The sequence below is a fragment of the Carcharhinus amblyrhynchos genome, unplaced genomic scaffold (genome assembly GCF_965287045.1).
Source record: "Carcharhinus amblyrhynchos unplaced genomic scaffold, sCarAmb.v2.hapA scaffold_439, whole genome shotgun sequence".
Lineage (NCBI taxonomy): Eukaryota > Metazoa > Chordata > Chondrichthyes > Carcharhiniformes > Carcharhinidae > Carcharhinus > Carcharhinus amblyrhynchos.
The window spans coordinates 46,446-62,839 of record NW_027650179.1 but is presented as its reverse complement, the minus strand read 5'-3'; the positions used below and the strand labels follow the sequence as shown (position 1 = coordinate 62,839).

At 44.9% G+C, this 16,394-nt stretch overlaps 1 protein-coding gene across 1 annotated transcript in view; it reads right to left on the bottom strand.

Moving 5' to 3' along the window:
- The window catches only part of LOC145339392 (NACHT, LRR and PYD domains-containing protein 3-like), a 68,465-nt gene that overhangs the window by 15,458 nt on the left and 36,613 nt on the right, over positions 1-16,394 (bottom strand). Inside the window, exons 6-8 of the mRNA XM_080183839.1 lie at positions 13,664-15,401; positions 9,737-9,823; positions 842-1,012 (exon numbers count right to left, since the gene is read on the bottom strand). Of these exons, the coding sequence (XP_080039965.1) occupies positions 842-1,012; positions 9,737-9,823; positions 13,664-15,401 (1,996 nt within the window). The remainder of the gene's footprint in view (positions 1-841; positions 1,013-9,736; positions 9,824-13,663; positions 15,402-16,394) is intronic.

Genomic DNA, 16,394 nt, shown 5'->3' with positions numbered 1-16,394 from the left:
GATGTAAGTAGAGAGAGTTGAACTTAGTTCCAATGATCAAGATGCAGAATCAGTTTGGGTACAGATAAGAATTAACACAGTTAAAAGATCACTTGTGGGAATCATTTATAGGCCCCTAACGATATTCAGAAGCAAAGAAGGTTTACAAGGATGTTGCCTGGTCTGGTTAAGGTATGAAGAGAAGTTGAATAAACTCGGATTGTTATCACTGGAAAGACAGAGGCTGAGGGGTGCCCTGATAGAGGCAGATATATGGTTGATAGTTGGAGTCTTTTCCCCAGGGTGGAAAGGTCAACTACAGGACGGGACAGTTTGAAGGCAAGAGGGGGAAAGTTTCGAGGAGATGTGCGGGGAACGTTTTCACAGAGGGTGGTGGGTGCCTCGAATGTACAGCCAGTGAAGTTGACAGAAGCAGGCACGTTCCCAATGTTCAAGGTTTATCTCGATAGAAACATGAACAGGAGACGAACAGAGGAATAGAAACTGTGAATGAGCAACAAGTACTGGGTCTGAATAGGAATGAGTCGCTGCCACAGGGTTGATGGGCCGAAGGGCCTGTGTCCGGGGAGAGCTGTGCACATCTGAGGAGGGGGAGAGAACCTCAGAGGGTGAACCATAACATTATTCCCCCACACCCTCAACATAAGGATCTGTGGGACTGACATCCCATTGCTCAGGGATCAGAGAGAGAAGCAACAGGAGTCAGAGGAAAAACAATTTTCCTTATTCATAACTGACACCAATAGTAATGGGCAGTGTTTTTATACAAATACCAGTGGTGAAATTATATTGTTGAATATTCAGTTATTATAAACACAATCTCACACAGTCTGCTACTTACATCAGTGTCTGTATTTTACAGTCCGGATTCCTCAGAGCCACAGACAGCCGTTTCACTCCTGAATCTCCCAGTTTATTGTAACCCAGATTCAGATCTATCAGTGAGCGGTTTGTACTGAGAGCAGAGACCAGGTCCTCGGCACAAGAATCGGTGAGAGCATTATCCCAGAGACTGGAGATCAGAGAGAGAAAAATAACAGGAATCAGGGTAAATCCACAGTGTTTTTAAGAATAAGATCATTAACAATAATAATGTACAGCGCGGGACATTCAAGAAACACAACTTCAGTTCACACAGAAGGCAAAATTATATTAATGCTGTAAATCTGAAATATGAATAAATATGTTGGAAACTCTCATCAGGTCAGGCAATATCTGTGAAGAGAGAAACAGATTTAGTTTCAGTTCAATTAGATAAAATTAGAACTTGGAAGTATCAGTGAATTAAATTGTTTGAAGTGACAGGGAGCTGGGGATGGGCGGGTGACAAGGAAAGAACAAAATGGAAGTGTCGGAGTGATTAAATGATAAAAAGGATGATGGTGAAAGGGAAGAGCTCAGGATTCCCATGTCCTTACCCTGAGTCACAGGGAGGGACATGGGATGGTCAGTGGCTCAGGAATGGAGTGTGTGGTGGGGTTGAAGATGATGAGAGAGAAACCTTTTTCACACTGCCAGTGGTTCGGGTCTAGAATTACAGCCGGGAAGTGTGGTGGAGGGAGGCTGTATCGAAACAGTCAGAAAGGAATTAGATGATTATTTGAATAGAAACATTGAGCGAGGATACGAGAAAAAGGCTGGAGAATGACACACATTCCTAATGCTAATTTGGTGAGCTAGTACAGACACGATGGGCCAAATGGCCTCATTGTGAACCGTAACAATTCTGTGAAGATAATGGTTGGAAATGTATCGATATTTCAGCTGGGAGTTGGTGATGTTGCCGTGTGGACAGTGTTAGTAGCCACAGTCCCCAATGAAATATTAATATTTCTCTCCAATAGAGACAATTTGTTACATGGAGCTTCAGGGTGACAGGTCTCCTCCTCCACTCCTGAGGGAACAGAACCTCCCTCCAAACCGATATAGCCTTGAGAATTTCCAGGGAAGTGTCAGTGAATTGGGTTTAATCTGCCTTCTGCCTTTGTTCATTAACCAGGGCTCCCTCACTGCTCCCTTCAGAGCCTTTAAAAGTGCTGCTGGCTGCCTTTAGATCTGGTGCCAGCTTTGCCTGAATGGGATCTTCCCCTGCAGCCAGTGGTTAAGCTCTGGAACGACCAGAGCCCCGGAATAGATCACCAAACTTAAAAGAATGGGTCAAAGTACAGTAGGTGCAGTAGATGTTCATCTGTGATGAAAGAGTGTGAGAGTGTGTAAGAGGTCTGAACTGAACATATACGGACAAGGAGGCATTTGTCTTTACAGACCCAGCCTTAGACCGGTAAGAGGAGTAGCCCCCCCCACGTGAAGATCAGGATGTTGAAATGGGTGTGGAGAAAGATGCCTGGGGTGTGATGTTCAGATGTGAGTAAGAACGAACCTGAGTGGACAGTGTTAGTATCCACAGTCCTCAGTGAAATATCTGTATTTCTCTCCAATAGAGAGAGAGACAATTTGTTCCATGGAGCTTCAGGGACAAAACTTAGTAAACGTGGGGCAATGGGAGGAGATGGGACTCCATGAACCCCACAGCCGGTACGAGGACCAAACCCTCAACATTAGCATCATTCCACATCACACTCCAGACACCAAACCAACTGAACTAACCAACTCCACACAAAACCAGAACGGACACATTAATATCTGACAGGTTAGGGGAATCCGTCCACTCAGGCAACACAGGCAGAGTCAGAGAATTGTTACAGAGCAGAAGGAGGCCATTCGGCCCATTGTGTCTGCACTGACTCTCCGAATGAGCAACTCACTAAGTGTCATTCCCTCACCTTCCCCCAAAACCCTGTGCATTCCAGAGCTTAACCACTGGCTGCAGGGGAAGATCCCATTCAGGCAAAGCTGGCACCAGACTTAAAGGCAGCCAGCAGCACTTTTAAAGGCTCTGAAGGGAGCAGTGAGGGAGCCCTGGTTAATGAACAAAGGACTGAAATGGCAGAAGGCAGATTAAACCCAATTCACTGACACTTCCCTGGAAATTCTCAAGGCTATATCGGTTTGGAGGGAGGTTCTGTTCCCTCAGGACTGGAGGAGGAGACCTGTCACATCAACACAAGCAAGTCTGGATAGAAACTGCCGAGGGCCAGAGCAGGCAGCACGTGGCTGCAGTGAGGCAAAAGGATCAATAACCTGATATGTTCTGACAAGGTGAGCGTTAAACTTACAGGCTGATATGTGAATAAGGATGGAAGAGAAATTGTGGAAAGAACATCTCCACCCAGACACTGGCAATGTCCAAACAGCAGCATCAATCTTCAGGAACATGTCAGCCTCTCTGTGAAGGGTTCCGGTCAGTCAGAGATGACTGCTGCACTGCCCACACTGAGTGACCATCCTGGTGGGCCCATGATGGGCAGTCTGGCAGCACCATAGGCTTGTGTGTGTCTTTGATGGGTGAGTAACAATGGAAATTTATGTGCTTGTAGAAGAGGGCACAGAGCGTCAGAGAAGGAGCCAAGAGTGAGAGTGTCTGGATTGTGTCATCCTTATGCCAATGGAAGATGAAGTGCTGGAACTGGGAGACCTGGAGACTGGGTGGGCTATCACTGATGGTGAGATGGGTTGTGGATCCAGAGAGAGTGAGTGAGTGAGTGATGGGCACAGGAGAGGCTCTGCTGCTGAGTCCAAAACCTGGTGTTTGTGTGTTCACCATTGGTCAGATGGAGCTCTGGGTTAGGGACAGTCTCCAGGACATGTTGGAATGTGTATTACCCTCTAACAATCTTCACTCTCTCACAAATCAACAGCTGTGGTGAGCGGGAGACGGGTGTGCAGCTCTGAAGATGAGGAGGGGTTGTGAGAGGATGGATTGTCATATTATTCCCCATAACATCCGCCAGAGCAGATAATGTCTCACACGAGTAGCAAAGGGGTTACAATCTGGCAGCACAGGACAGCACACACAAACCCGAGCAGCTGATGGAGGCAGCAATAGCTGAGTTCACTCACACTCTTGAGGGGAGAGGGCAGAGCCAGCTTGTGGAAGGTGAAATGTGACTGGAATCTTTAACAATGCAGCAGATACTGGAGCTGCAGTGTAAGGTATTTTAACATCCGGTGGAGTTTCCAAAGGCTGTGTGTATCCATACACAAAGGATGGAGGAGTCAATCCAGACCAGCAGTGTTACCATGTCTCAGGTATGAGCACAAATAACATCCTCCACAGAGAGATTGGTGACCTTCATGGAGAGTCACATCCAGCCTATCACCCACAGGAAATACACATGAGCTGCATGTTCTCACCACCTCCAGGAGCTCTGTGGGACACGGGCTGTGGGAGGGATGGGAAAATGATCCTGGAGTCACTGTCAGGACTTCCCAGCTGAACAGGGAGGGTCCAGTTTGCCCTGAATGGATAGAGGAGCGGCTGCCTGCAGCATTTGGGAGCTCCTCTCAGGGTGCCCCTGGTGTGGGCAGTGGGTCCTCTTCTGCTCCGACTGTAACAGAAACACCTCATGAAGCTGTGATGATGGAAACAACTCCAGCATCTGAGCAGAGGATTCACAGTCGGCTGGATCGTTCCAGGACTCAGGAAATCTGAGGACAAAGACCACAGTCATTGAAATTCCCAGAGGAGAGAGGTAAAGATCCTGCCTGTAACTCAGGGGAAAGTGTGGGGATGGGGGTGGTTGTCATGGTGGGGTTGCTTCCTTGGGTTTCACAGGGTTATACTTTGTTGTTACCGGTCACTTTGTTATGTTTGTATTTTCAGTAAATTCAGAGATGGAACATCACTAAATAAATCCTTCACCATATTACTGGGTCTTTAACAGTTCACTGGGAATGTGAGATGGGAAATACAGCACTGAATGAGCTCAATGCCTTTGTTTCATGTAGTGACGGCTCCAGGGAAATTATAAAACATTCACAGAAACAGTAACAGTGCTGGAGATGGTGGGAGATTTATTACACTGAATGGCTGTGTGAGTTAAGGTCCATGGAAAACATGTCTGTATTACTGAATCTCCATCCTCCCTGACACATATCCCATGTCCCTGGCCTGTGGTCCATGGGGTTCCTCATCATGAAGCATCTGGTCAACATTGTATTGCATCACACTTTGTTCAAAGCTTCTCCACTCTAACTCCAGGTTGTAGAGAACACAGAACAACACCAGGACATTGAGACCCTCGCTGGGTATATTGAATAGTTCCACCAGATCTATCTTTAGAATTCCTCTGGCCTGTTCAATGGTCACACAATTTGTCCTGTAGCAGCTGTTTTCTCTCTCCTCTGTGAGGGTGTTTGGGTTACACACAGGCACAATTACCCATCCCTTCAGTGGGTAGCGCTGGTCTTTATTAATTATTTCCGGGGATGATGGTATCACGGGCAATGTAAACACTTACAGCCCATCCCCAATTGCCCTTGAGAAGGAGGTGGTGAGCCATCTTCTTAAATTCTGCACAGCATCTGGTACAAAATCTGGCAGGCTTTTTCCGAGATTGGAGACAAATATCACGAGGGGCCATGAGCTTAGGGTGAGGGGGGAGAGGTATAATTTGGATGCTCGAGGGAGGTTTTTCACACAGAGGGTCGTGGGGGTATGGAATGCACTGCCAAGTAAGGTGGTGGAGGCAGGCACGCTGGACTTGTTTAAGGTTTACTTAGATAGACACATGAGTGAAACAGGGATGGAGGGCTATAGGAGACGGTTTTAAATAAGGGTCAGAGCCTCGGGATGTTCCTGGAAATCTAATGCTACGTGTTGATGTTTTGTCTCTTTTACTCCACAGGTGTCGGTCCACCTTGTTGTCTAACGATGGGCATGCACATGGTGGGTCGTGCGTGGGCTGCTCTTGGATGTTTCGAGAGTGGCCTAGTACTTCATGTCAGTGTGTGTGCTTCAAACTGGATCGGCAGATGGGCACCATGACAGCTCGGTGACTATCACTGCTAGCTGTGCAGATACATGGATTTGGGTCGGTGTCTGTGGGAGTTTGCGCATTCTCCCCGTGCCTGCGTGGGTTTCCTCTGGGCGCTCCAGTTTCCTCCCACACCCCAAAGATGTGCTCTTAGGCTGATTGGTGTAACAAATTGTCCCTACACTATTCTCCCCTGAATCTGGTTTCCAATGGGGGTACCATAAGCATAGACACGGGTCAAGGATGGTGTAGGAAAAATACATTGTTAAGATGGCAGTGCGGGCTCGTTGGGCCGAAGGGCCTGTTTCCCGTGCTGTGTTGTTCTTTGTAAAACCGTTAGGAAGGGACATCTGGGAGTCTGATCCCACATCAGTGATGGAAAAGCAATATATTCCAAGTCAGAATGGTGTGTGGTTTGGAAAGAAATCTGAAGCTGGTTGGTGTTCCATCCTTCTGATATCCTTGCCCATCTCGGTGATGGATAGTGCCTGTTTGGATGATGCTGTCTCAGGAACCTTGGTGAGCTGCTCCATTCCACCTTGTATGTGGTGAAATCCTGCCACTGTGTGTCAGTGGTAGAGACAGTCAATGTTTAATTTGGTGAATGGCCAGCTGATCCAGTGGCTCCTTTTCCCTGGATGAGCTTCTTCAGTGTTTGTGAAGCTGCATCAATCCAGCAAGATGAGCGGATTCCATCACACTGCTGACTTGTGCCTTGGGCAAAAATTTGGGAGACAGGAGGTGAGTTCCTCATCTCTGAATTCCCAGACTGTGATCTACCCTTGGAGCCACAGTGTTTACAGTTCAGTGTCTGTTCAATGGTCCCAGTGCGGCCCCACCACTCAGGATGTTGCTGGTCGAGGATTCAGTGATGGTGCTGCCATTCAATGTAAAGGGAATGTGGTTAGATTGTCTTCTGTTGGAGATGGTCCTTCCCTGGCATTTGTGTAGTGAAACATTACTTGCCATTTATCAGATTAAACCTGAATGTTCTTCAGACCTTTAGACATTAGATCTGTTGAAGAGTCATCCAGACTCGAAGGGTTCACTGTTCTCTCTCCACAGAAGCTGTCAGGATGCTGGGATTTTCCAGCATTTTCTGTTTTGTTCAGGTCTTGCTGTTTATGCATATGGACTGCTTCAGTATCTGAGGAATTGTGAACAGTACTGAACATTGTACAATCATTAGTGAGCATCCTCACTCTGACCTTATAATGGAAGGAAGGACATTGATAAAGCAATTGAAGGTGGTTGGGCTTCGGACATCACCCTGAGGAACGCTGTAAATGCGCCTAGTTTGGGGGCATTTAAGAGATCCGTGGATATGTTTATGGACGAAAAGGGATTGGTTTAGGTTAGAGGGTCATTGTTTTTGTAACTGGTCGGCGCAACATCGTGGGCCGAAGGGCCTGTTCTGCGCTGTAATGTTCTACGTTCTATGTTCTAACTCCTGCAGTGATGATCATGAGGCATTGGAAGGATTCCACATTTTCTGATGATCAAGAGCAGACTGATGGAGTAGTAATTCACCAGATTGGATTTGTCCTGCTTTTTTCCCCATTGTCCGGTAGATCCAGTGTTGTAGCTGTACTGGAACAGCTTGGCTCGGGGAATGGTTAGTTATGGAACACAATTCCTCAGTACCATTGCTGGGGTACTGCCAGACTGACAGATTTTACAGTACACAGTGCCTTCAGTCATTTCTTTACCTCACATACAGTGAATCAAATTGATATCTGTAATGCTGGGGACCTCAGGAGGAGGCCGAGATTAATCATTCTACTCAGCACTTCTGGCTGAAGGTGGCACTGATGCTCTGGGTTCCCTCATCAGTAATGATGGAATTCTTGTGGCATGTTTATAGAATCATACAATTCCCACAGTGTAGAAGGCCCTTTGGCTCATCGAGTCTTCACCAATTCTTTGAAAGAATATCATATCCAGGCCCTATCTCTGTAACTCCATATATGTGGCCCATTAATCCCCCTAATCTACACACCCTGAGACACTTAGGACAACTTAGCATAGCCAATCAACCGAACTTGCAGATCTCTGGACAGTGGGAGAAAATTGGAGAACCCAGAGGGAACCCGCACAGACACTGGGAGTGCGTGCAAACTCTACACATGATGTCACCCAAGGCTGGAATTGAACCCTGGTCCCTGGCGTTGTGAGGCAGCAGCGTTAACCACTGTGCCACCGGGTCGCCTAATGTAAACGGCACGTCCAACATTTGTGGCATGTGTAACGCTATTTCTGACTGGATACGGTAAGACAGTAAATCTCTAATCTGATCCATTGGTTTTGGTGTGATGGAGCTCGGTCTGTCGTATGCTACATCCGCTCTGTGGTCTGGTGGCCGTGTGCTGGAGCTTCACCAGGTTCACATCTCATTTTTAGATAAAGCCAATTCTCATTTGGTGATATATGTAAAGAAAATGAATCATAGTAACACAGTACTGGTTGCTGGGGAAAGCCCACAGTCAGCTTCCTATAAATGAAAAGGTACAGTTCACCTCTCCTGCCTGCTTCCTGTCAGGATGTGGAGATGCCGGCGTTGGACTGGGGTAAACACAGTAAGAAGTCTGACAACACCAGGTTTTAGTCCAACTGATTTATTTGATAGTAAACTCACAAGCTTTCGAGGTTTCCCTGTACGTCAGGTGAATGGAGAGTTCTGGCCTCAGACAGAGCGTATAACAGCACAGACAGTTTACAGATTACTGATCAGAATGCAAATCTTTACACCTAACCTGCTATTCAAGTCCTAAAGTGGCTGACAATGTGAGTGGAAGGAGCATTGAGCACAGGTTAAAGAGATGTGTATTGTCTCCAGACAGTACAGTAAGTGAGGTTTTGCAAACCCAGGCAAGTCACGGGGGTTACAGATAGTGCGACATGAACCCAAGATCCCTGTTGAGACCGTCCTCATGTGTGGGGAACTTGGCTATCAGTCTCTGTTCAGCGACACTCAGATAACTTCATATCCAGCCTGCCTTTGTCTCTTTTATTTCATGGTCTCCAACTTTGATCCCAAGCTTATTATACGTCTACTAATAGCGGACAGTGTTTTTAATAACAGGAATACTGATAGCAATGGTATATTTAGTATCGCTATTTATGTTATTAAAAACAATGTCCATTATTAATAGGGACATGATTCAGACTATTCTGCACTGTGATTATTGCCATTGCCAGCTGAGCTGTGCCTTGAACTGCTGGGCTGTGAGCTCTGGAATTCTCTTCATAACCCTCCCCACCTCCATCTCTGCATTCTCTTTTAAGATGCTCCTTAAGCTCCGTTTAATATAAATTTGAGAGTGGATCCCTCGGGATAAAACTCATCAGAATTCCATGTAGTTTGTAATCTGCCTTACCAATATACAGCAGTTTTCTATGTTTAATCAAACTGAGAAGCTGGCAGACAGAAACATCTATAATCTGAATGACAAATTAAACTAAATTAAACATGTGACCAGCCATATCTGGTAATTCTATAAACATTTAATTTTTTTGTCCATCTTTTTTATTCTCATGAATGGTTTTGAGAATAATTATAAATGATTAGTTAAATCTTTCACTCCTGAATCTCACAGTTTATTGTAACTCAGGTTCAGACACATCACTGACTGGTTTGTACTGAGAGCAGAGGTGAGAATATCTGAGGCTGTTACTCTCCAAACTGGAGATCAGAGAGAGAAAGATTTCAGGAATCAGAGTGAATCCGTGATGTTTAACACAAATACTGACAGGAATGATGTGGAATGGTTATTAATGACACTATTACTGACACTGATAATAATTTACAGTGTTATACATCCACTGATTATTAACACAATCTCACACAGTCTGATACTTACTGCAGTTTCTGTATTTTACATTCTGGATTCCTCAGAGCCGCAGACAATAGTTTCACTCCTGAATCTCCCACTTTATTGGCACCCAGACTAAATGGAGAAAGTGAGAAACACATTAAATTCAGATTAATGTTCAGCAGGAGAAATAGCTGGGTCTATTTTTGTGTCAGAAACTTAGCACCAATGGTGAACTGATTTAAGTTACGATACCTTACCCAAGTTGATCTTTCTCTACACCCTAGCTGTGACTGTAACACTACATTCTGGACTCCTTCCTTTCCTTCTCTATGTATGGTATGCTTGGGCACTAATAAATGTGACAATAATAAATCAAATAATATCAAACCCTTTCTGTTGAATGGAAAAGGCAATAGTCAGCATTGAAAAATGATGAACAATTCACTCTCACTGGTTTGCCTACTGGGGGAATCCACTTTTACACCTCTCAAAATATATATTTTGTTTAATTGTCCATGAGATATGGGTGTCGATGGCGAGACCAGCATTTATTTCCCACTGCTAATGGCCCCTAGAGGAGGAGCTGCCCATATCCTGTGAACAAGAAAGTAATTTTAAACATGTCCCACATTCTGGTCTCATTTCCTGATCATCAGAATTACCCTCCTGAATCTCACTGACCCTGCTACGTTTCCGGAAATTCAAATCATTTCTGCTGTTACAGAAATCCAGGATTTTATGAGAATTGTAGATTTTACTGAGAGTTAAATGGTAAAACTGTGAGAGTGGATCTCTCTTAGTGCCTCTTAACTATTGACATTGTATCATCTATCTCAGTTTGTTGGAGTGGATGAAGGGAGGGCCAGGAGCCAGTAACCACAACCTAAAAGAGTGGGTCTATCTAATGTAGTCAAGTCTGTGGCTCCAACCTGGAGCAGTGCTGTTAAACTTAGCTGATTGTCGGAGGGTCAGTTAATCATTTAACTACTCTGAGGCGGCCCACACTGAGTTCAAAAGGGAAATGGTGAATCTAATAGTGACACAGAGGAAAACTAAATCCATTGGTTGGTAAACAAAACATGCTGTTTGCCACTGGCTTTATATTGCTGTGAATTGGAGGAAGCAACTGAAAGGGTCAATGATGGTTCTGCTGTTGATGTGGTGTACACGGATATTCAAAAATCATCTGATGCAGTGACACAACAGACTTGTGGCATAAGCTCATTAAATAAATGGGAAAGTATTAATGTGGATACAAAATTGGATGAATAAAGAGTAATGGATATTTTCCAGGTTGGAGGATGTCTGTAGTGGAGAATCCTAGCGGTCAGTATTGGGATTCCTGCTTTTCCCTGATATATATGAGTGATCTCGGTGTTTACAGTCTTGGGGAAAATTTCAAAGTTTGTTGATCACAGAAATCTTTTGAGGCATCGGAAACTGTGAGGAGGGGAGCTTGGGACTGATAAACAGACCATGGTGGAGTGTAGATAGGAGGCAGATTAAATTCAATGCAGAGACGGGTGAGGTGAGACTTTCAGGAAACATGTACATGAGGAAGCAATATAAAATAATCAGTAGAATTGTTAACGGATTGCAGGATCAGAGGGACTGGACGTATATGTACATCGATCATTGCTGTTAGCAGGGTAAGTGTAGTTAGCAGTTAATAAAGAATACAGTATCTTGGGCTTTACTGTTATGAAATAGTTTATGTTTGTGGGTATCAGATAACAATCCCTGAGTTTAAGTTTAATTTGTGTTTCGGTGCTTGTGAGCTCAGAAAGGACCAAAACTTTAATTTCACTTCATGTTAAACAAAGCTGCCTGCCTGGTTTCACTTTAAACTGTCCCTGCATTTTAATTTAAGGGTTACGATACTGTAAGAGTTATAGAGGTTAAGAAAATGGTTGTTTATATTCAGAGACCCACAGTGAATGATAGAAACACTGAGTTTCATTTGTAACCAGTTAACCCAAGAAGCAAGACGGTGTTTACAGAGGCTGCCAATAGAGACAGGACAATGCAGGGATTCAGAAAGCAGAACCCAAAAGATAAATCACCGTCAGAAACCAAGGAGGAAAAGAGGAGTGTCAGGAAGACAGAAGTCAAAGTGACAATAAAACCTGAATCTGAACAAGCTACTGCTCCCAAAGTTAAAGAGAGGAGCAGAGAGAGGCTCCCAGTTACAGACAGAGCTGCTAAATGCGGACATGGTAAAGTTTGCTCACGAGTATCCAGACATCTGATATAATCCTAAAGTTGGTGACACCTTCATACAGCCAAGAGGAGCTGTGTACTGTTGGCCTGGCTGAGTATGGAGGAATACTAAAAGGAAACATTGAAATATTGGAGGGGGATCCTTGGTGAAGGCATCTGAGAGGAAGTGTTGTTTGGGGAAGGATTCCAAAGGCTGTTTTTCCCCTGGAGTGGAGTTTCTGGAGCAGAAGGAAGAGTCCCAGTGAGATGAGTTTTCTCACATTGTTACAAACATTTGGGGGGGATTTGAAGAAGAATCCACTGCAGTTACTTTGGGCGGCATCCGTCACTTGGTTTCAGAGATGGGGCAGCTGACCACGGGTGGCTTGTTGGTTTACACTGACTGTGTACTTACTGAGAGCATTAAAGCATAAGATCTATTCTGTAACTCATGTCATCCTTACAGATCTGCAGGCGCCTGTGAAGTTAGAAGGGTGAAGTAGTGGGGCACTGTAGTTTTTTCTTTACAAAGGTTTTAGTCTTTTGTTAAAAGTTAATCAACTGCCTTGTTCTTCTGTTCATCTACATTTCTAAATAATAAATAAAAGTCACGATTTACTAAGCCGGTGTTCTGCTCTTAGACCTGACTGTCCAGACATCAGCTGGGATCATAACATTGTCAATAGGGGCATCGAGTACAAGAGCAAGGAGGCTGTGCCAAATCTGAAAAAAGATCTCACTGCACAGTGTCATACTTTAGGAAGGCTTAGAACACATTGGAGAGAGTGCTGAAGATGTTTACAAGATTGGCTACAAGGATGTGAAACTTAAGTCACGAGGATCGATTGGAGAGGTTGTTCTCCTTGGAAGGAAGAATGCTAAGAGGAGATTTGAAATGTTCAAAATAGTGATGGTGCTGGACAGAGCAGGTAGCAAATCAACATTTGCTGTTTGGACAAGGATCAACAACACGATTTAAATTGATTTGCAAAAGATGCAAATACAGTGTGAAAAGAACTATTTTTAAACAGAGTGAGTGGTTCAGGTTTTATGAGGCTGCAGTGAGAGAGAAAACTGGTGGGCTGCTGTAACCGAACAGGGAGGTTTTTACATAACTGCCCACTGTAAAGTTTAATACAAGACTGAACTTCCACTTCAACCCTGACTGATGTCACCGGTGATCACATGAATTATAAAGGGACACTGTCCGATATAACACACACCAACTATAATACATGAGAGGCAGTGTACAGGAAAATAATCCTGATAATAATTAGCCACAAACTGTAAGCTGTACTGAACACACAGAAACAATTATTTTTCTAGCATCATACAGAATCAGATGGGTTTTGTTGGGAGAGTGAAATATTTATTTTTAAATTTTGTAGGGAGGCCTTTACAGCTCTAATTATTTAAAATTTATCCCAATAATGCTTTCATTCACCCAAGGAATGTGATCATCACTGGTTTTGCCAACATTTATTGCCCATGGCTATTTATCCACGAGAATCCGCATTCTTGAAATGATGTAGTTTTATCAGAGAATCACAGATTTATTACAGGTTCAGAATGAGGCCAATCGGCCCATCATATCTGCAGCTGCTCTGAAATGAACATTATTACTCTGTACCATTCTCCCACACTTTCTCTGTGACCTTTGGACATTGTTTCTCTCTCGACTTCCTTAACTGAACGTGCCTCTGTTTTATTAGAACAAAGGAAATGGTTTTTCAACAATGAAAATATTCGCTATGAGACCAAACAAACAGTTACCTCAACTCCTGACACTTGTGCAGAATGGGTCCCAGCCGCTGGATCCCTTCACACTGAATGTGGCAATACTCTAGATCGAGGTGTTTTATTGTATCACAGAGTCCAATGACATGAGACAGGACTGCACAGTCAATCGGGGTCAGTCGCAATCCACTAAATGAAAGTGTTTTCACAGATCCCACTGTGTTCTCAGCCAGTGCTTTATTCTGAGACTCAAACAGGTAGTAGAATGTGTTCAGGAGGTTCCTTTTCCCAGTTTCAGTCTGTGTGTTTCCAATCTGCCCTTCAACCTTCTCCTTCACCCAGTCAATCACTCGGCAGGTTGTTTGATGAGGAAATTTACCCAGAAACTCCTCCAGGGGTCGAGCTGACTGTGGGGAGGAGAGACCAGCAACAAAACGGAGAAATATCTCAAATCGCCCATCTGCCTCGCTGTGAGCTTCACTGAGGAGTTTCCCGATCTCCCCGGGATCTGGAGTCAGGAATTGTGTGAGTGCAGATACAAACTCTTGGATGGTGAGGTGTGGGAATGTATAAACCACACTCTGGGCAGAATCATCTCTCTCTAAAAGTTCCATCAGGAACCCAGACAGGAACTGGGAAGGTTGTAGATTGTACTCAATCAAATCTTCATTTCCAAACACAATCTTCTTCTGGGAGACTCCTGTGTAGGCCATCTCACCAAGCTTCAGTAACACATCACAGGGGTTTTCAATCTCTCGGCCATGGTTTTTCAGAATGTTGTAAATATAGTAGGAATATAGTTGGGTGATGGTCTTGGGAACTTGCTGCCGTTTCCTGTCTCTTTGTGTAAAGAAGGGACCCAGTGACAGAGCGAGGATCCAGCAGTAGGAAGGGTTGTAACACATGGTGTACAGGATCTCGTTCTCCTTCACGTGTTTGAAAACAGCTGCTGCCACCGTCTGATCTTCAAAAAACTTGTTGAAATATTCCTTCCGTTCATCACCAACAAATCCCAGGATTTCAGCCCAGACACTGATCTCAGCCTTTTCTAATAAATGTAATGCAGTGGGGCGGCTGGTCACTAGCACTGAACATCCTGGGAGCAGCTTGTGCTGTATTAAACTGTACACAATGTCAGACACTTTACACCGGAATTCAGGATCTGTGCACATGGACTGAGGTTCTGTATTTCTCCGATTGTCGGCAAAATCAATCGTGTCCTTGAATTCATCCAAACCATCGAATATAAACAGCAATCCCTCTGGGTTCTTCCAGAGCTCTCCCAGAATATTCCCAAGGTAAGGATAGAAGAACAGTATCAGATTCCTCAGGTTTATTCTACAGTTAATAGCGTTCAAATCCCGGAATTTAAAACTGAAGACAAATTGAAAGTGTGGGTATATTTTCCCAGTGGCCCAGTCATAAACAATCTTTTGTACCATTGTTGTTTTTCCAATTCCCGGGACTCCGCTCACTGCTGCTGAATTCCCAGATTCGGATTTTCTCTGGGAAAAGCTGCTCTGGAACAATTGATCAGTTCGTATTTTTTCCAGTTCTCTCCGGAGATGTTTCTCTCTCCATTCTTCATGATCTCGGCCTCTTGCCAGCAGCTCATGTTCGACAAGTGTCCGATCTCGAACATTGGAAATAACCGTTAGCTCAGCGTATCGATCAACCAGCTGGAAAATCTTAACCTTCTCCTTTATGAGGATAGTGTTCACTCTCAGTGTTTCAGTTTGTACCCAGAGTGTCTCCTTGTGTTTCTGTTGGAGATCTTCAATCAGAACAGAGAGAAAATGTTAGTTACATTAAGACACTGTCTTTGCTGATTTGAGGGATTTATTTTACAGTCAGACAAGGTTTGAGTAGGATATAAAATTGAGTTATTGGAAACCTCATTTGACAATGATTAATTTCCACAACGTTTCAGATCGTCATTTAATTCCAATATTTCTATAACGTGTTGGGGGTGATTCTCCCAAACAGGAATCTAAATGTCGAATGTGTGTAAAAACTGGAGTAAATCATGCTGGACTATTCAGCGGGAGTTTCAGAATGAATCTCCCACAATCTGTGCACAGCAGAGTGCACGAGTGTGAATCAGATGGAAGATCAGTGAATGGAGCCTATTCCGGTTGGAGAGACCGGCAGCATCGCGCTGAGTGGCCACTGTGCGTGCGATGTGTCAGCACAAAGATCAGCGCATGCATAGTGACCCCACACTGCCGGCACCCTGGTCGTTAGGCCCATGAACACACCCAGGCCATCATTACCCTCCACCCCCACACAGTCCCGGCCCATCCCCCCACCCCGACATAGGTTTCACAGCCCCCAGCAGGCTGGTCCCCTCTCCCCACCCTGATGGCCAGCCCCAATCGCTGTCCTCCCTCCCTCTGTCACTCAGCCAGAATGCAGAGTGGAAGCGGGACTCCCCACCCTCACTCCCACAGGCCAGATCCCCATTAGGTCCTGAACTCTTGGCACTGCTCAATACCCAGTAGACAGTGCCAAGGTGTCCTGGACATTAGGACTCTGCCCCTTTGGCAGTGCCAGGGGCCCAGGCTGGCAATGCCCAGGGTACCCCAGCCACCTCCACCCTCCTAGGGGCTTCGATGTCATCCCCTTCACTCCAGTGGGGTCTGTTTGCCAGCTCCCTACAAAATCCCGTTGGAGTGAACAACTCCTGACGTGAGGTGGTGACAGGGCGAGAGGCTAACGGGCCTGGAAATTTCAGTGCTGGGCTTGCTAGTGACTTTTAAGCAGATTC